The sequence below is a fragment of the Pongo pygmaeus genome, chromosome 1 (genome assembly GCF_028885625.2).
Source record: "Pongo pygmaeus isolate AG05252 chromosome 1, NHGRI_mPonPyg2-v2.0_pri, whole genome shotgun sequence".
In the NCBI taxonomy this organism is placed as follows: Eukaryota; Metazoa; Chordata; class Mammalia; order Primates; family Hominidae; genus Pongo; species Pongo pygmaeus.
The window spans coordinates 36,589,572-36,608,397 of record NC_072373.2 but is presented as its reverse complement, the minus strand read 5'-3'; the positions used below and the strand labels follow the sequence as shown (position 1 = coordinate 36,608,397).

Sequence of the window (18,826 nt, the reverse complement as noted above, 5' to 3'; positions counted from 1 at the left end):
GATTCATAAATGTAATTAATCATTGAGTACAAAAAAAGTAGTAACCGTAAATTGGTGTTTTTTTGTTTTTTGTTTTTTTTTTTGAGACGGAGTCTTGCTCTGTCGCCCCAGGCTGGAGTGCAGTGGCGCGATCTCGGCTCACTGACAGCTCCGCCTCCCGGGTTCACGCCATTCTCCTGCCTCAGCAACCTGAGTAGCTGGGACTACAGGTGCCCGCCACTGCGCCCGACTAATTTTTTGTATTTTTAGTAGAGACGGGGTTTCACCATGGTCTCGATCTCCTGACCTCGTGATCTGCCTGCCTCGGCCTCCCAAAGTGCTGGGATTACAGGTGTAAGCCACTGCACCCAGCCCATAAATTGTGTTTTTTAACAATAAGGAAAATTGAGGAAGGGATATGCTTAGTCAGTGTGTAAACTGTGCTGAGGTCCTTGTCTTGCTTATGGGGGTACTTAAAATATCAAACTTTGTTAGGTAATTTTAGAATTATAGTGTGTTAAAATTTTAGGCCGGGCATGATGGCTCACACCTATAATTCCAGTACTTCAGGAAGCCGAGGCAGGAGGATCACTTGAATCCAAGAGTTTGAGACCAGCCTGGGCAACACAGTGAGGCCCCATATCTACAAAAAAATTAAAAATTAGCTGGGGGCCAGGTGTGGTGGCTCACGTCTGTAATCCCAGCACATTGGGAGGCCGAGGCGGGTGGATCATCTGAGGTCAGGAGTTCAAGACCAGCCTGACCAACATGGTGAAACCCTGTATCTACTTAAAACATAAAATTAGCTGGGTGTGGTGGCACATGCCTATAATCCCAGCTACTTGAGAGGCTGAGGCAGGAGAATTGCTTGAACCCAGGAGGCGGAGGGTGCAGTGAGCCTAGATTGCGCCACTGCACTCCAGCCTGGGCAACAAGAGAGAAACTCCATCTCAAAAAAAAATAAATAAATAATAATAATAATAAATAAAATAAATTAGCTGGGCATGGTGGCTTGCACCTATAGTCCCAGCTACTTGAGAGGCTGAGGTGGGAGGATTGCTTGAGCCTGGGAGGTCAAGACTGCAGTGAGGCTGTAATTGCAGCACTGTACTACAGCCTGGGTGACAGAGCGAGACTCTGTCTCAATAAAATAAAATTAAAATTAAAATAAAATTTATAGAAAACACAAATGGAACAGAAACACAGTATATAGTTTCCAAACTGAGAAAGAGGAAAAAGAAAATTCACTCAACACAATGGAAGGCAATAAAAGGAAAATGGTAAAACAAAACAAAACAAAACAACAACAAAAAAACCAACAACAAAAACTTCTATATAGTATTTGGAAACTAAAAAATAGAGCTGAACTATGAAAGTTCTACATGTCAATGCTTGTGGTATGTAGCTAAATCAGGACTTAGAGATAAATGTGTAGGCTTAAATGAATTTATTAAAAAATAAGACAAAAAATGAATTAAGCGCTCAATTCAAGAAGCTGAAAATAACGGGAACCTCACAAAAACAGGAGGATCATAATAAAGATTAGAAATCAAGGAACCAGAAAACAAACAAACAAAAAAATTAGAGAAGGCAACAAAACTAAAAGCTGACTCTCTGAAAAGACTAATTAAAAAAACAAAAAACAAAAAACAAAAAAAACCTAGGCTGGTGCAGTAGCTCATGCCTGTAATCCTAGCACTTTGGGAGGCCAAGGCAGGAGAAGCACTTGAGCCCAGGAGTTCCAGACCAGCCTGGGTAACACAGTGGGACTCCATTGCTACAAAAAAAATTTTTTTAACTAGCCAGGCATGGTGGCACATGCCTGAAGTCCCAGCTACTCAGGACGTTGAGGCTGGAAGATCACTTGAGCCCAAGAGATTGAGGTGGCAATGAGCCATGATCATACCACTGCACTTCAGCCTGGGTGGCTTCAGCCTGCCTCAAAAAAAAAAAGGAACCTAGAACAAGATGTCAAGAAAAAAAGTAACAATCTAAGTTAGTCCCCCTGTAGAGGAATGGATAGTGGCATAGTCATAAACTAGAATACTATATACAATAGCTAAATGAATAGAGAGCTCTGTGTGTACACAACGTTGATGGAGAAAAAAGTTACAAAATGATATGATCAGTATGATACAAGTTATATAAAAACTTAAATCCCATACATTGTTTATGGATATGTATCTATAAATTAAGTATAAAAACATGAATAGCAAGGATTTACAAAGCTTGAGCATCCTGGTTATACTTCTGAGGTAAGAGGGAGTGGAATGGAATAGTGGAAGACACAAAGAAAGTTTCAACTATATCTGAACATTTTAGTTCCTAAAAAGGTCTGAAACAAGTATGACAAAATGTGATTAACACTTAAATGTGGGTGGTGGGAACAGAGATGTTCATTATGTTGCATTCTTTATTTTCCATATTTCTTTCAAATATGTGAAATATTTCAAAGAATAAAATAATCACTTTGCCCTATGTATACAGAATGAAATGGAAGAGAGCAAGAGTGAAACAAGAAGACCTTCTAAGAAAGCATTTGTAGAAATCCTGACTAGAGTGATGGTAACCTAGAATAGAGATGACAATAGCAAGATGAAGAGAAGTCAACGAATGTGAGATTATATTAAGAACAATTTATGGGACTTATTGATGGACTGGGTATGAGGAGCTTGACAGACGAAGGAATCAAGGTTAACTTCAGCTAAAGCAACATGTGGGTATAGATGCCACTTACTCAAACAGGGAAAGCTGGCAAAGGAATCAGTTAGGGGGCATGAAAGAATCCTGTTTTATGTTCATCTTTTGTTTCTCCTACTCAGACATAACTCTTTATGGGGAGCTCTTTATGGGGAGAATCTGTCTGCTTTATCTTTGTATCCCCCAAAGTTTATAATGTAACTAAGTTGAATCAACGTTATACACACTGCCTAAATAGTTTTGAAAAAGACAACCCTCTTTAAAAGTGTCAGTTTTCAAAGAAATTTTATATCACTTAATATTACAATAAAGGAAAAAAAACTTTCAAGAGGGTCCCACAAAAGTTTTCCTATGCTGCTGATTCAGACTTTTAAGGCCCATAAAAATTTATGCTTTCCACCTTCTTACTAAGCCATTTAAATCAGTTTCATATGATTCAACCAGTTCAGTAGATTATAAGGTATACAATACTATAATGTATACTATTATAAATGGGATGCAATTTATAATACGGTTATTATTACACAATATATCCTTATAAACTACTGGTCATGTATTGTTTTCGTTATATAGTTTATACAGCCCCTTATGTGGCTTGGTTATACTACCACCTTGATAAGTAGGCAGGACATTCTGTAATATTTAGTGCAGAGCTGGAATTCACGCTTAAAGCATCAGGCGGCAAATCTAGAATTCGTCATTTTACTAATAATGAAACTGATGCTTGAAGAAGTCAGGTGACTTGGCCAAAGATATAAAGTTAATAACTGTAAGCTAATTTTGCTCTCCTTAAGGAACTGATGCTATTCTAAGCTTGTTAACATTATGAAAATGCATAATGAAAAAACTCAAAATGTATCCAAAAGATAGATTCTAATTCTTTTGCTTACTTTTGAAGTCTGAATCATATGATACAGAAGATTCTTCCACTAATACTACATAATCAGAACAGTGAAAGTAAAATCACATTTCAAAGGATCATTTAACTGTGTTTTCCCTACCATAAAAAGGTAACCAAATTTCTTTAGAGGGAAATTAACTGTATCTAAAAAGTAATACTTGAGTATATCATAATATCACAAGTTTCAATTACTGTTTTTATGTTATTCAAAACCAAAACAAGTATATGTCAACCACTGCATATTGGCAACTACCCCTTTTTAGTGAACCATGAAAACTGATGAGTGTTAGGTCCTAGGTCAATTTTTAATGTCACACACAGTAAGTGATGTGATTTTAGTCAACTTCAGAGTAGCTTTATGCTTATACTTCCCCCCTCTCAGTTTATCCCATTAGCTTAGGATATTTGGGAAAGGTAGAGGAACATATTAAGGAGTAGTTCAGAATTCAACAAAGTACTCAAAGCTGTAAGTATAAATATCCCATATAAATAAATCGGGGATTTAATTGTTTTATCCTAACAGTTCAGAAATGTCATTTTAAGTGCCAAAGGGAAATTCCAAAAGGACTCTTAGAAAAACTGTTATAAATTTTTAAATGTGAAAATACAGTCATTTGAAAATATACATAATCCACATTTTTAGCAATGCTAGTTCTGCTGCTGGATTTACATAAATTTGTTTGTGTCAAGTTTATTTCTCCCTGTTGTATGGGATACATCTAAATGGAAACAAAACTGAGTTCAAAGGCATAATGAGTATACTTATTTCTTCTTAAATTCGATATATTTTTATTTGATTTTAGAAATAATAAGAAACCAATGATGGTTACTGCACTGGGTGTGACACTATGAGAGAATGCTTTAATACTATAGCTTTGGCTATAATGCAAAGAATAGATAGTACAATGACAGAGATAGGAGGGTATTAGAAGTTAGAGATGGGTATGTGTTATAATAGTCTGGGTCAGGCGAGAACTTTACAAAAGCTCAGATTCCGGGGTAACACCCCTGGAATTCTGAGTCAGTGGGTGTAAAGCTAGTCCTCTTAATTCTAGGTGAAATGCTAAACATGAATGACTGGTAGGAAGTTTATCAGAAACCCATAAAAATTATAAGCAGATGCTTCATTTTTACCACAAATGGATACTGACTCACCTGGATCAGGGTCATATTTTAGGTCCAGTGGATGTACAACAGGGTGGTACTGCTTCTAAACATAACATAAATTAAAACAGATTTAATCACTTAATGCTTCATATAAACATCTCTTTCAGCTAATATGGGAGATATCCTATAGAGTCAGTACCATTCTTTTGAGGAAAAAAAAATTAAATCCTACTGTTGGGAAGAGGAGGAGAGAAGGTAAAACCAAACTAAGTCTGAATTATGTCTTTTACAGTACTGCCACCTACTGCATATACTAAGAAGTGGCACCATAAAAAAGTATAATCAGAAAAAGCAATCAAGCAAATTAAAAGCACAGAAACTGAATTTTATGTTTAAAGTACAGGGTAGTTTCCAATTATGAATGGACTATGTTTCAAAAGTTCATTCAGGACCACGTGTTTAGAACTCAAAATGCATATTTCCATGAAAACTCAGTTCTAAAAGGTGGCGAGGCTACATTACCACCACACTAAGCCTATATATCCTATGACACACTGAAATTATAGTAGCAGAATTACTGGCACAGAATCTACAATTCAGGCAAAAGAAAGAGGAAATTGCTTTTCCTTATTCTTGCCCAAAGCCAGCAGAAGCCAAAAAGGTTAAAAGAAAGAAAACAAGAAGAAAAAAAAGGTCTTCAGCCAGCTGTGGTGACTCAACACTTGTAATCGCAGCACTCTGGGAGACCCAGGCAGGAGAATGTCTTGAGCTCAGGAGTCTGAGACCAGTCTGGGCAACAAGGAGGGAAGAAGGGAGGAAAGATGCAGGGCAGGGCATAGCAGGGCAGGAAAAAATTTTAAAAAGGTCTTTGGTATCCTCACCTCATCCATTTTGCATTACTTTTTAAACTACCACAGCAGTACCTCACCTAGGCCAGCCATCTTTCTTTCCTGTAATATTGATTACTAGTTTTGGGGATTTGGGGGTAGTGGGGCAGTAACAAGGTAAACACTGAAAAATACACTTTGAATGTTTTTCCTGAAAAAAACTTTCAAGTGGGAGGGGTGGGGGAAGTGATGAAATGGGGTATTTGAGAACTGCTGTAAAAAAAATTAAAAATTCTGCTCATGAATACTGTTTTTCACAGAATAAAATATTTTAGATACAATATTAAGCCGGGGATATCATGACCTGAAACAATCCTGAAACTGAGGCAACTAGATTTATATGTGAACATTTATGTACTAATTTCAAAAACTAAAGGCAATAGTATAGCATAATCTAAACACAACATGTACCTCACTGGAGGGACAATGCTATTCCCAGCAAACCTCCCCTCCCCACCAAGGGAAGATTTGGGTCCAATTTTCTTGTGGATTTCCTATTTTTTATTTATTCTAGTCCTAATAAATCTGAAAAGATGAGGGTGTGATATGGTTGTCATTGATATCTACAGTAATTATAAGAAGGAAGTCTAAGGCTCTGCTTGTCTAAAAAGCTCGTGCTGAAGGAGCTGAATTCCTGGTCTTGTCACCCAGATGGTCATGATTTTTCCAGCAAAACAAATTACGCCCAATTCATAAAGCAATTTCAGTGTTATGAACAGGTACTAAAACAATCTTCATCATCAATTTAACTAAAGGGCCTTCCAAAATATACAAACATACAAATATATGCCAAAAACAAACAACAAACAGAAAGAAAAGTGTTAAAAGAAAAGCTTCTTTTTCCATCCTGGTCTCAGAATCATCAAGTCATTGTCAGTCTTCCATCTCCAATTTCAATTTTAACCACTCACTATAACTTTCATTTTTTTCATTTTTGAACCAGTGTGTTCAAAACACAGTATAGTATGACTATACTATGTCATAGTACAACTTAGAAGAGTAAAGTCTTACAAGAGACAAACAATACTCGTTGAAGCAGGAAAGAAAAAGACAACAAAATGTCACTTATCTCCACATAGAGCCTTATATTTTAATGTTTTTATTGTGGTAAAACATACAATAACATTTTAAAGGCAAATCATCTTACCAGAATTTCTTGTTTTGCTTTTATGGTTTTGATGACACACTCCAGGATCTTTCTGGGATACTGCTTACGTTTTGTGGCTATATCTACTATGATTTCATCAAACTGATCTTCAAGTACTTTGATGTCAGAATCTATTTGAGAAAAAAAAATGTATATATAAAAAGTTCCCTAAAACTCATTGTTTACATTCTGTATGGAAATGCGCTATAAACTAAATTTGGAAAACACAAAATAATGAAGGAAAACAAATATGGCAAGTTAATGAATGCCCCCACTTTGGTGATTAATTTATTTACGCATTGAACAATCAATTATTGAGCATCTATAAGAAGCTAGGCCTAAACAAGAGAAATACAAAGATGAGCACAACATGATTCCTACTCTCTAAGAGTTCACAGTTTGCTGAAAGAAACAGACAATTGCAAGGCAACCTGATAAATGCAATAGAGGTACGAACAAAATGCCATCAGGACACAGAACAATGGAAAACTGACTGACTGGGAAATGTAAGACTTTAAAGAAGTAACATTTGAGCTTGAAATAGAAGTGTAAGTCCAATGGATAAAAAGTGGTAGGGGAAAAAAGGAATAGGGAGAAGCATTTTAGGCAGTGGAAACAGTATTTGCAAGATCCTAGTCTTTGGAGACCTGAGAAAAGTTCTAAATGGCTACAGAATAAAGTAAAGGAAAAATGGATGATAAAATATATAAGAACCAGGCTGTAAAGGGTATTTAATATCAGGGATGCTAAGAAGTTTTGACTTATTATGAACTGACCCAAAGCTATGACAGTAGCAGTGAGTGGAGTAACTAGATCTGAAACAGGACTCAACTGGATTGATGGTAGGAAAAACTGAAAGATAGAGTGAGTTTAGAGTTTCTTTCATTTAGCTAACTCTACTTTATCGTATGCTTTTTCATGTTTTAAAACAGTGATTCTCAAACGTTAGAAGAATCACCTAATGAGTATGTTAGGAGTACAGATTTTTTTTTTAATACTTTAAGTTCTAGGGTACATGTGCACAATGTGTAGGTTTGTTACACATGTATACACGTGCCATGTCAGTGTGCTGCACCCATTAACTCGTCATTTACATTAGATATATCTCCTAATGCTATCCCTCCCCACTCCCCCGACCCCACGACAGGCTCCAGTGTGTGTTGTTTCCCAACCTGTGTCCAAGTGTTCCCATTGTTCAATTCCCACCTATGAGTGAGAACATGCGGTGTTTGGTTTTCAGGAGTACAGAATTTTGATTCAGTAAGTCTGAGATGGGGCCCAGAAATGAAGCACCCTAGATGAAAGGAATGTAGGTGATCCATCTAACTTTATTTTGAAAATCATTTTAAAGAGTAAAAATACTAAATAGTTACAAATACTAAAGAGCTAAGTTCTTAGCTTAAATGGTCCTCATACTGCTCTGCTGTGTCAAAGTCTATGCTAGAAATGGACCTATTTATGTTATTGATCAGAAGCTTTATTAGGAAGAAATCTAACATCTGAAACATAATTTTTTGAAACATTTTGAGAAATTGCTGATACGTTTTGGTATATACATATCAGATAAAGATAATCAAGTATATCAGGTATAGTCTTTCATTCATGTAACAAATATTAATTGAATTCCACTAAATTAGTTCTTTTGAGGGTACCCTTTTTTTCCTTTTTCTCTTTCTTTCCTTCCTTCTTTCTTTCCCTTTCCTTCCCATTCATTCTCCCTCCCTTCCTTCCTCCCTTCCTTTCCTTCTTTTCTTTCCTTTCCTCCCTCCTTCTTTCCTAGATAGATAGATAGAGAGACACATAGATTGATTTTCAATAGCTTTTGGGGTACAAGTGGTATCTGGTTACATGGATGAATAGTACAGTGGTGAAGTCTGAGATTTTAGTGCGCTCATCACCCAGTAGTATACATTGTGAAAGTACCCTTCTTTTGAGGGCAAGAAATAACAGTTATTTCTTACTTTGAATAATTATTTATATAAGCAGCCCTCCCTAAATTTTCATTTATCCATTAAAAACAGTTAAATAATTAGCCTGAAAAAAATAATGTACTATTTCACAATTAGTTAAAAAAAAAAAAAAGGCTCCCAGGTAAATCTTTTTTGTAGAGAAGAACATGCTTTCTTAGCACCACCTAATGATAAAGCTACAATTAAAATGTATCACAAAATTTGAACAGGAGCCAGGCGCAGGCCTATAATCCCAACACTTTGGGAGGCCAAGGCAGGCAGATCACCTGAGGTTGAGAGTTCGAGACCAGCCTGGCCAACATGGTAAAACCCCATCTCTGTTAAAAATACAAAAATGAGCCAGGCGTGGTGGCAAGCACCTGTGATTCCAGCTACCTGGGAGGCTGAGGCATGAGAATTGCTTGAACCTAGGAAGTGGAGATTGCAGTGAGCTGAGATCGCGCCACTGCACTCCCGCCTGGGTAAGAGTGAGAATCTGTCTAAAAACAAAGAAAAGAAAAATTGAACAGGAAAGAATTATTCATTAATTTAACATATTTCATAGGTGCCTACTATGAGCCAAGAGTTGAGAAGAAGGTCAGGTGCAGTGGATCACATCTGTAATACCAGCACTTTAGGAGATTGAGGCTAGGAGTATGAGACCAGCCTGGGCAACATGATGAAACCCCGTCCTCTACCAAAAATACAAGTTAGCCAGGCATGGTGGCGCATGCCTGTAATCCCAGCAACTCGGGAGGCTGAGGCACAAGAATCACTTTAACCTGGGAGACAGAGGTTGCAGTGAGCTGAGACTGTCATTGTACTCCAGCTTGGGCGACAGTGAGACTTCATCTCAAAAAAAAAAAAAAAAAAAAAAAATTGTCTTTTTAAGGAGCCTTCTACAAAGATGTAACCTCATCCTTTACATGGTACTTGTATAATTAATGATAACTTCACACTTTTAAGGGTACTTCACTATTCACTCTAGAGATCACTTACAAAAATACAACTTGCTTTGTAAATAATTACAGAAATTCCCTGGGCCTGTTTTGTCATCTGGAGATAGCTCTACAGTATTTTCCAATAAACTATTGACAAAGAAGACTACTGAAGTCATAATCTCAGTTCTTTATTATTCCCCTAGTAAAGAACTTCTTGCAAATAAATGACACTAAATATGGAGATTAAAAAACAGCATTCAAAACAAAATTAGCAGCAAAAATAACCCAGAAATTAATAATAGAAGGAAAAAGTCACATACCCATAAAACAATTATCTGAAGCTTCCTGCCATGCTTGCCCATTAATGCTGATATTCTCTTGCACAGCTGATTCAAAAGTCTGCAATAAATTCACAGTATTGTCAAGTCACTAAAAATAATTTTAAATACTAAATTCAAACGTTTTAGCAAAATAACACTTCCAGATTTGTGACAGAGGAAATAAAGAAAAGTAGCAGAATAGCTAATTAGTACATTTATTCTTTTCAATGAAGATTCCACTTCAATCATTGATTCTACCTACATTTTGGGTCTCATAGCCATTATGCTACCCAAGAGAAAATCTGATGCAAAATTTTGGAATATTCTTATAAACAAACAAAAAAAAGTACTCCTATAATGAAAGAAAAAATAAAATCTAACAAATTTAGACTCAGTTGAATCTCAGGGGTATAAGTACTATATATGCTGCTGAATGACTGTTGATGTTAACAAGAGGGAAAATATACATGCTTAAAAATAAAATTAATTTATATTTTATAAAGGGCTGTATTTTTGAGAGATGAACACTTATATAGTGATGAAATGACATGAGATCTAAGATATGCTTTAAAATAGCAAATGTAGGCTAGGTGCAGTGGCTCACACCTATAATCCCATTACTTTGGGAGGCCAAGGCAAGAGGATTGCTTGAGGCCAGTTCCAGGCGAGCCTAGGCAACACAGTGAGACACCCTTCTCTACCAAAAAATTTAAAAATTAGCCAGGCACAGTGGCACATGCCTGTAGTCCCGGCTACTTGAAAGGCTGAGGCTAGAGGATTACTTGAGCCCAAAGGCTTGAGGTTACAGTGAGCTATGATTGCCACTGTACTCCAGCCTGGGAGACAGAGGGAGAAGCAACTGTAACAAAATTTTGACAACTGTTGAGTTTGGTGGTGGATATATGGGTGTCCACTGTACTAAACTAATTTCTTGTAAGGTTGAAAATGTTCATAATACATTAAAAGATAAAGAACTAAAAAACAAAAACAAACAAAAAATAGACAAATTGGACTTCATCAAAAATTTTTTTAAATGATGGACTAAAGGAATTCGGCAGTACACATTTCCTATTACCCAACAATTTCACTTCTAGCAATGTATCCTAAAGGACTACTCTCATAAAAACATAAAGAGAATGTGCTAGAAATGTTCATTTCAGCACGTTTGAAATTTTTTAAATTGTGGGAAAAAACCTAAAGTCAAAATTAGAAGAGTTAAACAGACAATATTCATACCACGCAGTACCTAAAAAGAATGAAGACAATCTCTACGTAACACTAATAAATAATAGTCAGACATGTTTGGTTTCAAAAAAGGCAGGTCAATAACAATTCATCAGCATGACATTATTAATGGAGACAAACAAACATCAACAGAGAGAAAGAGGTAAAGCCACAGAAAGGGTGTATAGAAAGTTTACTCTCCCCAAGTACTCTCCAAAATAGTACGCTATGTCCTAGAAGGAAGAGGGATGGGGAAGGGGAACTCAAAGAATTTTTTTTGAATTTTTTTATGAGCATATATTTTGTACCCTTTGTATAATTAAAAATAGCATAAACCAAATTACTGATAATTATGAGTTAAAGTACATATTCTACATTTCAAAGATTTCATAAAGTAAAATCCTTATGTTTTTGTTTTTTTGTTATTTTTTTTTGAGATGGAGTTTCACTCTTGTCAACCAGGCCGGAGTGCAATGGTGCAATCTTGGCTCACTGCAACCTCTGCCTCCCAGGTTCAAGCGATTCTCCTGCCTCAGTCTCCCAAATAGCTGGGATTACAGGCAAGCGCCATCACACCTGGCTAATTTTTGTATTTTTAGTATAGACAGGGTTTCACCATGTTGGCCAGGCTGGTCTGGAACTCCTGACCTCAGGTGATCCGCCCGCCTCGGCCTCCCAAAGTGCTGGGATTACAGGCGTAAGCAATTGCGCCCGGCCTATGTATGTTTTAAAATTACTTTCTAGAATTACTTTCAAGAATTGCTGAGAAAACACATTGCCTTTGTAATATTCATTGCAGACTGCTACCAATACTGTTTTTAAAGAAAATCTGCTACTTAATATGCAATTTTAAACAGAGATACAACATAAAGCTTCTGCTTTACTTAAAATAAAACACAAATGAATTCCTGTGGTAGTCTAAGCCCTGGAAACTTTATCTTATAATTCACTTTATCATCCCACTAAATAGGATATAATAGGTTAAGCCAAGTTCCTCTTTTTCTGTAAGACACCTAAATGTTTTAAATACCTTAGCATTTCCTAGAATCAGACAAATTCTAAGATCATTATACAACAAAAGTCTTCTCCCAAAAAATTACTAAAAATGTCCTGAGATATATCCCTATTCTTGCCTTGCTTGCAAGGAGGGAATGACGTAAGAGTCACTATATACAAAACTACATAGAGAGTCACAACCCAGGAAGTGTTTCTTCATTCTTCCACTTAACCTTTTTTTTTTTTTTGAGATGGAGTCTCGCTCTGTCACCCAGGCTGGAGTGCAGTGGCGAGATCTGGGCTCACTGCAAGCTCCGCCTCCCGGGTTCACGCCATTCTCCTGCCTCAGCCTCCCGAGTAGCTGGGACTACAGGTGCCTGCCACCATGCCCGGCTAATTTTTTGTATTATTATTATTATTATTGTTTTAGTAGAGACGGGGTTTCACCGTGTTAGCCAGGATGGTCTCGATCTCCTGACCTCGTGATCCGCCCGCCTCGGCCTCCCAAAGTGCTGGGATTACAGGCGTGAGCCACCGCGCCCGACCCCTTTGCCTGTTTTAGAGTGAAAACATTTTCTTTACAAGACTAAAATAGGTTAAAAAAAAATTGTATTGGTTGAAAACTTTACTAAGATCACACATTTGCCCTTGTACCGCATTTCCCCAGCCTTTCTTAAACATTTTTACAAAGCCCTGAAGGTGGTAGTTTTTTGGGAAGACAAGAAATAAAGGGATTGTGTGCTTCCTTATAACAGGCACGAATCTACTTATATGTAGGGGAAAAAATTTAAAAGCTCATAATACCGCACATTTGTGAGTTACGAATGACCACAGTGCAAACAGTAAAAATAAAGGTTAATAGGCCGGGCGAGGTGGCTCACGCCTGTAATCCCAACACTTTGGAAGACAGAGGCGGGCGATCACGAGGTCAGGAGATCGAGACCATGCTGGCTAACACGGTGAAACCCTGTCTCTACTAAAAATACAAAAAAATTAGCCGGGCGTGGTGGTAGGCGCCTGTAGTCCCAGCTACTTGGGAGGCTGAGGCAGGAGAATGTCCTGAACCCAGGAGGCGGAGCTTGCAGTGAGCCGAGATCATGCCACTGCACTCCAGCCTGGGCGACAGGGCGAGACTGTCTCAAAAAATAAATAAATAAATACATAAAACAGGCAAAAGGAAAGATCAAATGCTGCTTGGGTGAATGGCTGACTTCCAGAATTACCCTTTCCAGGAGAATTCTTCATTGTCTACGGCTGCATTGTCCAACAGGTGAGCCACTAGCCACTTTGTAGTTACTGAGCACTTAAATGTAACTAGTTCGAAAGATGTGCCCTAAATGCAAGACACCAGATTTGAAAAGCTTAGTACGAACAAAAGAATGTAAAATATCTCATTCATTTGATATTATTAAATGTTAAAATATATTGGATTTATTGGGTTAAACAAAATGTCTTATTTCCATTAACTTCACCTATTTCTCACTTTTAGTTTAAAACTACATAAAGATTAGCTTTCCTTGTATTTTCACTGGACAGCGCTGGTCTAAGTAATTAATAAGACCCAGCTAACATTAGCATCTATTTCTTTCTCCCCTCGCGTTTCTCGAACTGGTTCTACAGTAGCCTGGGGCACCGTTAATTCTGCCAAGGCCTGGCGTGGGATCTTTCTGAATCCTAAGATCCTGGGTGTCGGGTAAGAGGATGATAAGTAAAGAAGTAGCTAACTGGTCCCGTACCCACTGCGCATCTCGCAGAGCGGGCTCCCGAATCTCCTCCGGCAGAGCGTCCCCGAGCTTTTGCACGAAGCGGCCGCACAGTTGTAGCATTTCGGTCACAGCCCGCTTCGAGGTGCAGCGCACCCGAAAGTCCTCTCGGGGAGTGGCGGAGACCAAGGCCTGGCTCTCTGTCCCTGCCGCGAGCTCCTTGTCCCATGGGGGGTCAAGGACCAACAATTCAGAAGACCCCGCCATTTTTCGTCTGAACTGTGGGCAGGGCACTCTGGGAGCGGAAAAGCGGGTTCACACTGGTGTAACTAGCATGCATCCGGCTGGAAACTCAGGACGCTGCAGCTGAAACGTTCCGGCTCAGGCTCTGCTGGCCGGTCTAAAGCGGCGGCCGCGGGGGCGCAATGCGAGCGGCGGGAGTAGGCTTGGTGGACTGTCACTGCCACCTCTCCGCCCCGGACTTTGACCGCGTATGTGAGGGCGATACGGGGCCAGAGGGAGCAGGGAGGCCCCCGTCCTTTCCCCTCGTATTATCTTTGCTCTCCTCCCTTGGGACGAAACCCCATATCCCCCGCCCAGACCCTTGTTTATGGCCATATGACCTGCGCCTCATTTCCCTATTCCCTATTTAACCTCAGACATACCGATTTTTTTTTCCTGATTCAGTCGCGGTAAGCTATCTCCACAAGGCTTTTGTTTGCTCTTCTGAGTTCCTGGAATCGTTCCCTCACTCCCTTTGGCTGACCTGTTTTTCCCCTCAGGGCTCTCACCTCCTGGCTGAAATGCCACTCTTCGTGGGAAGCGGTCCTCGAAACGCGTTCAAACTGGGGAGAGGTCGGGCGCGGGCTCACGCCTGTAATCCCAACACTTTGGGAGGCCGAGGCGGGCGCGGCGCATCTCCTGTGTCCAGGAGATCGTGACCAGCCTGGGCAACATGGTGAAACCTCGTCCCTACAAAAAAAAAAAAAAAAAAAAAAAAAAATTAGCCGGGTGCCTGTGGTCCCAGCTACTCGGGAGGCTGAGGTGGGAGAATCGCTGGAGTCCAGGAGGTGGAGGTTGCAGTGAGCTAAGATCAAGCCACTGCACTCCAGCCTGGGTAACAGTGAGACCCTGTCTCAAAAAAAAAAAAAAAATTCACAAATGGGGGAGAGAGGCAAACAAACAAACAAAAATACATGGCCGGGTGTGGTTGCTCACACTTGTAATCCTAGCACTATGAGAGGCCGAAGCGGGTGGATCGCTTGAGCCCAGGAGTTTGAGACCAGCCTGGGCAATGTGGTGAGACCCTGTCTCAATTAAAATAATAATACACACATAAAATCAGTTACAAACTGTTTTACCCATTACGTGGAAAACTAGAGACTAATAATAGAGGATTAAGGGGGATTTTATTTCAGGGGGAAATCCTCCCAGGAACTGACACTTAAGGCTGAAAAGACAAGGAGCCACCCAAGCAAGGGGGTGAGTGTATGCTGGTTAGGGAAACAGGTTGCAGGCCCCCAGACAAGCTAGAATTTGGCACATTTCAGTTGCCAAAAAGCTAAGTGGAGCCTGATGAGCTAGAAAGAGAAAGGCATGAAACAAAACTGGGGAGGTTTGCAGGGGATAGATGAGGTGGGTCAGTAAGGAATTTGGATTGCATTTGAAGCACAATGCGGATTCATTAAAGGGCTTTTTTAAAATTTATTTTCTTTTTTATTTTTTTAGATTGAGTCTGGCTGTGTCCCCCAGGCTGAAGTGCAATAGCATGATCTCAGGTCATTGCAACCTCTACCTCCTGGGCTCAAGAAATTCTCCTGTCTCAGCCTCCCAAGTAGCTGGGATCACAGGTGTGTCCCACCACGCCTGGCTAATTTTTTGTATTTTTAATAGAGACAGAGTTTTGCCATGTTGTCCAGGCTGGTCTTGAACTCCTGGCCTCAAGCGATCAACCCTCCTTGGCCTCCCAAAGTCCTGGGATTACACAAAAATGGATAGGCGTGATGCTATCCATTTTAACACCATTTTGCTGCTGTATGGCAAATGGATGGAGGAGAAGAGTGGAAGCTACAAGACTAGTTAGGAGGCTTTGGCGGTATATAGGCAAGAGATGTTGGCTGTTGGTACTATGATGATAGCAGGTGAGTTTGAGATGAATACATGGATTCAAGATACATTTTAGAGAGAGAATCCACAGTAAGTACTGAAGAATTGGATGTGGATAGCAAGAGAAAGGGAGGAGTCAAGGATGACTCAGATTATTAGCTTGTGCTATAGGGAAGATGGTGGTGCTGGTTTACTGAGATAAGGGAAGACCAAGGTCTGAGGTGGAGGTGGGGAGGTCAGGAATAAGTTTGTGGGGAGAAAATAAAGATTTATGTTTGGGGCATATTGGGAAACCTAATCCCATCCAAATGAAGATGTCATAATTTTTAAACATGAGTCATGGGTTCAGGAGAGAATTACAAGTTAAAGATAAAAATTGGGGGCCGGGCGCAGTGGCTCATGCCTGTAATCTCAGCACTTTGGGAGGCCGAGGTGGGCGGATCACAAGGTTAGGAGATCAAGACCATCCTGGCTAACACGGTGAAACCCTGTCGCTACTAAAAGTACAAAAAAATTAGCTGGGCATGGCAGCGTGTGCCTGTAGTCCCAGCTACTTGGGAGGCTGAGGCAGGAGAATGGTGTGAACCCGGGAGGCGGAGCTTGCAGTGAGCCGAGATCGCGCCACTGCACTCCAGCCTGGGTGACAGAGCGAGACTCTGTCTCAAAAAAAAAAAAAAAAAATTGGGGACTCAGGCTGGGTGCGATGGCTCACACCTGTGGTCCCAGCACTTTGGGAGGCCGAGGTGGGTGGGTCACCTGAGATCAGGAGTTCAAGACCAGCTTGGCCAACATGGTGAAACACCATCTCTACTAAAAATACAAAATTTAGCTGAGTGTGGTGGCGGTCACCTGTAATCCCAGCTACTCTGGAGGCTGAAGCAGGAGAATCACTTGAACCCGGGTGGCGGAGGTTGCAATGAGCCAAGATCGCACCATTGCACTACAGCTGGGAGACAAGAGTGAAACTTCATCTCAAAAAAAAGAAAAAAAATGGGGGCCTCAGCATAATGGTGATAAAACCATGAGAGGAAGTGAAATCACTCAAGGCAAGTGCAGAGAGAGGAGCAGAGGTTCTTGAAGTCCGAAAGAGGAATGGGAGCTAGTCAAGGAGACTGACAAGTAGCCACCAATGAGAGAGTGGTATTGCAGAAGTGAAGGGTAGAAACCATTTCAAGAAGAAAGGAGTAAGCAAGTGAGGGATTCCAAATGCTGCTGAGGAGTAGAGTAAGATGAAGACAGAGGAATACCCTGTATATTTGACAATAGAGGCTTCTGTTTTAGTGCTGGGAACAGTAGCCAGACTTTACTGATAGTAAGTAAACAGGAGGTGGGTCAGTGTAGGCTCTTTGTTTTCCACCACTCCATTAGTTGCTATCATTGTTATTCTTTGTGACGCCACAACTACATTGACATATACAGTCCAAGATTAGCTGCTTATTCGTCTAAAATAATGGTGATTTCTTATGCTTGTTTTAGGATTTGGATGATGTGTTGGAGAAAGCCAGGAAGGTAAGTCAATATTTGTAATTGCTGTTTTGGTTTTTTATTTTAACTATCATTTCAAGCAAAAACAGCTTGAAATTTAGATATACTACTTTGATGTTGTTTCAGTAGTTATAGTAAGTAGCATTTTTTATTTTTATTATTATATTTATTTATTTATTTATTGAGACAGAGTCTCGCTCTGTCTCCCAGGCTGGAGTGCAGTGACATGATCTTAGCTCACTGCAACCTCTGCCTCCCAGGTTCAAGTGATTCTCCTGCCTCAGCCTCCTGAGTAGCTGGGACTATGGGCACATGTCACTGCACCCAGATAATTTTTGTACTTTTAGTAGAGACAGGGTTTCACCATGTTGGCCAGGCTGGTCTCGAACTCCTGACCTGAGGTGATCTGCCCACCTCGACCTCCCAAAGTGCTGGGATTACAGGCGTGACCCACTACGACCAGCCAATTTTTATTATTTATAATTAAAATAGAGACAAGGTCTGACTATGTTGCCCAGGCTGGTGTCAAACTTCTGAGCTCAAGCAATCTACCCACCTTGGGCTCCCAAAATGCTGGGATTATAGGCATGCGGCACTGCTCCCAGCCTAAGTAGCATTTATTAAGTGTTTGCTACATGCCAGGTAGTGAGCTAAGCCCTTTCTTGACTTTACCTCATTCAATGTTTCACAACAGCCTTCTGAGGAAATTACTAATTTATAGCCAATCATTCCCCATTTTTATAGATGAGGAATTTAAGGCCTAGAGATGAGTAACTGGTCCAAAGACACATGCTAATGAAGTGATAGAGACAAGTTAGTCTGAATTCAAAACATGTTCCTATAGCTACCATGCTCAACAGCACTATGGAACAAATTGGTCCATCTTTCAGTTTTTAAATTCACGTGGTTCTGGAGATCTGGGATATATTATTAAAGTTTTCTGAAATGTTTTGATTTGCTTAGAAAAATTATTTTTTTGGAAGTGTTTATGAAATTCATTGTAACTAGCATTTTGTGGCCATCTCAAAAAATAATACAGCCAGAAATGGTTGTAGTGCATTTTTACATACAGGTAACTTTTGCTGTGGCAGCTTAATTAGGAATGTGGGCTTTGGACATATATAGACCTGATGACCTTGGGCAAGTTATTTGACATCCAAAACTCTGTCTCCTGATCTATATAGTAGACTACAGCCTACTTTATAGGTTTCTGTAAATTAAATGAGGCAATATTTATATTCACTGAACATAGGGTCCGAAACATAGTAAATACTCAATGATAGCCCTTCTGATTGTATTGATGAAGCATGGCTGAACAAGGATAACTAAAATGCAGAGAAAACTTTAAAATTTTATATAATTTATATTAAATGTATATTGT

The 18,826-nt window shown here is 39.6% G+C and overlaps 2 protein-coding genes across 13 annotated transcripts in view; one reads left to right on the top strand and one right to left on the bottom strand.

Annotated features, from left to right (window-relative positions):
- NSL1 (NSL1 component of MIS12 kinetochore complex) overlaps positions 1 to 14,181 on the bottom strand; it is a 52,654-nt gene extending 38,473 nt beyond the window's left edge. Inside the window, exons 1-4 of one of the 3 annotated variants that reach the window (XM_054482700.2) lie at positions 13,888 to 14,181; positions 9,932 to 10,010; positions 6,722 to 6,852; positions 4,736 to 4,790 (exon numbers count right to left, since the gene is read on the bottom strand). In XM_054482700.2, the coding sequence (XP_054338675.1) occupies positions 4,736 to 4,790; positions 6,722 to 6,852; positions 9,932 to 10,010; positions 13,888 to 14,121 (499 nt within the window). In that variant the 5' untranslated portion in view covers positions 14,122 to 14,181. The remainder of the gene's footprint in view (positions 1 to 4,735; positions 4,791 to 6,721; positions 6,853 to 9,931; positions 10,011 to 13,887) is intronic. The other 2 variants (XM_054482709.2, XM_054482715.2) reach the window with 2 other exon arrangements.
- The window catches only part of TATDN3 (TatD DNase domain containing 3), a 51,239-nt gene continuing 46,558 nt past the window's right edge, over positions 14,146 to 18,826 (top strand). For 6 of the 10 annotated variants that reach the window (XM_063672247.1, XM_054482686.2, XM_054482663.2 and 3 more), the window contains exons 1-2: positions 14,235 to 14,345; positions 17,437 to 17,469. In XM_063672247.1, the coding sequence (XP_063528317.1) occupies positions 14,280 to 14,345; positions 17,437 to 17,469 (99 nt within the window). In that variant the 5' untranslated portion in view covers positions 14,235 to 14,279. Of the gene's footprint in view, positions 14,346 to 15,272; positions 15,337 to 15,582; positions 15,705 to 17,436; positions 17,470 to 18,826 lie in introns of all 10 variants that reach the window. The other 4 variants (XM_063672245.1, XM_063672244.1, XM_054482681.2 and 1 more) reach the window with 4 other exon arrangements.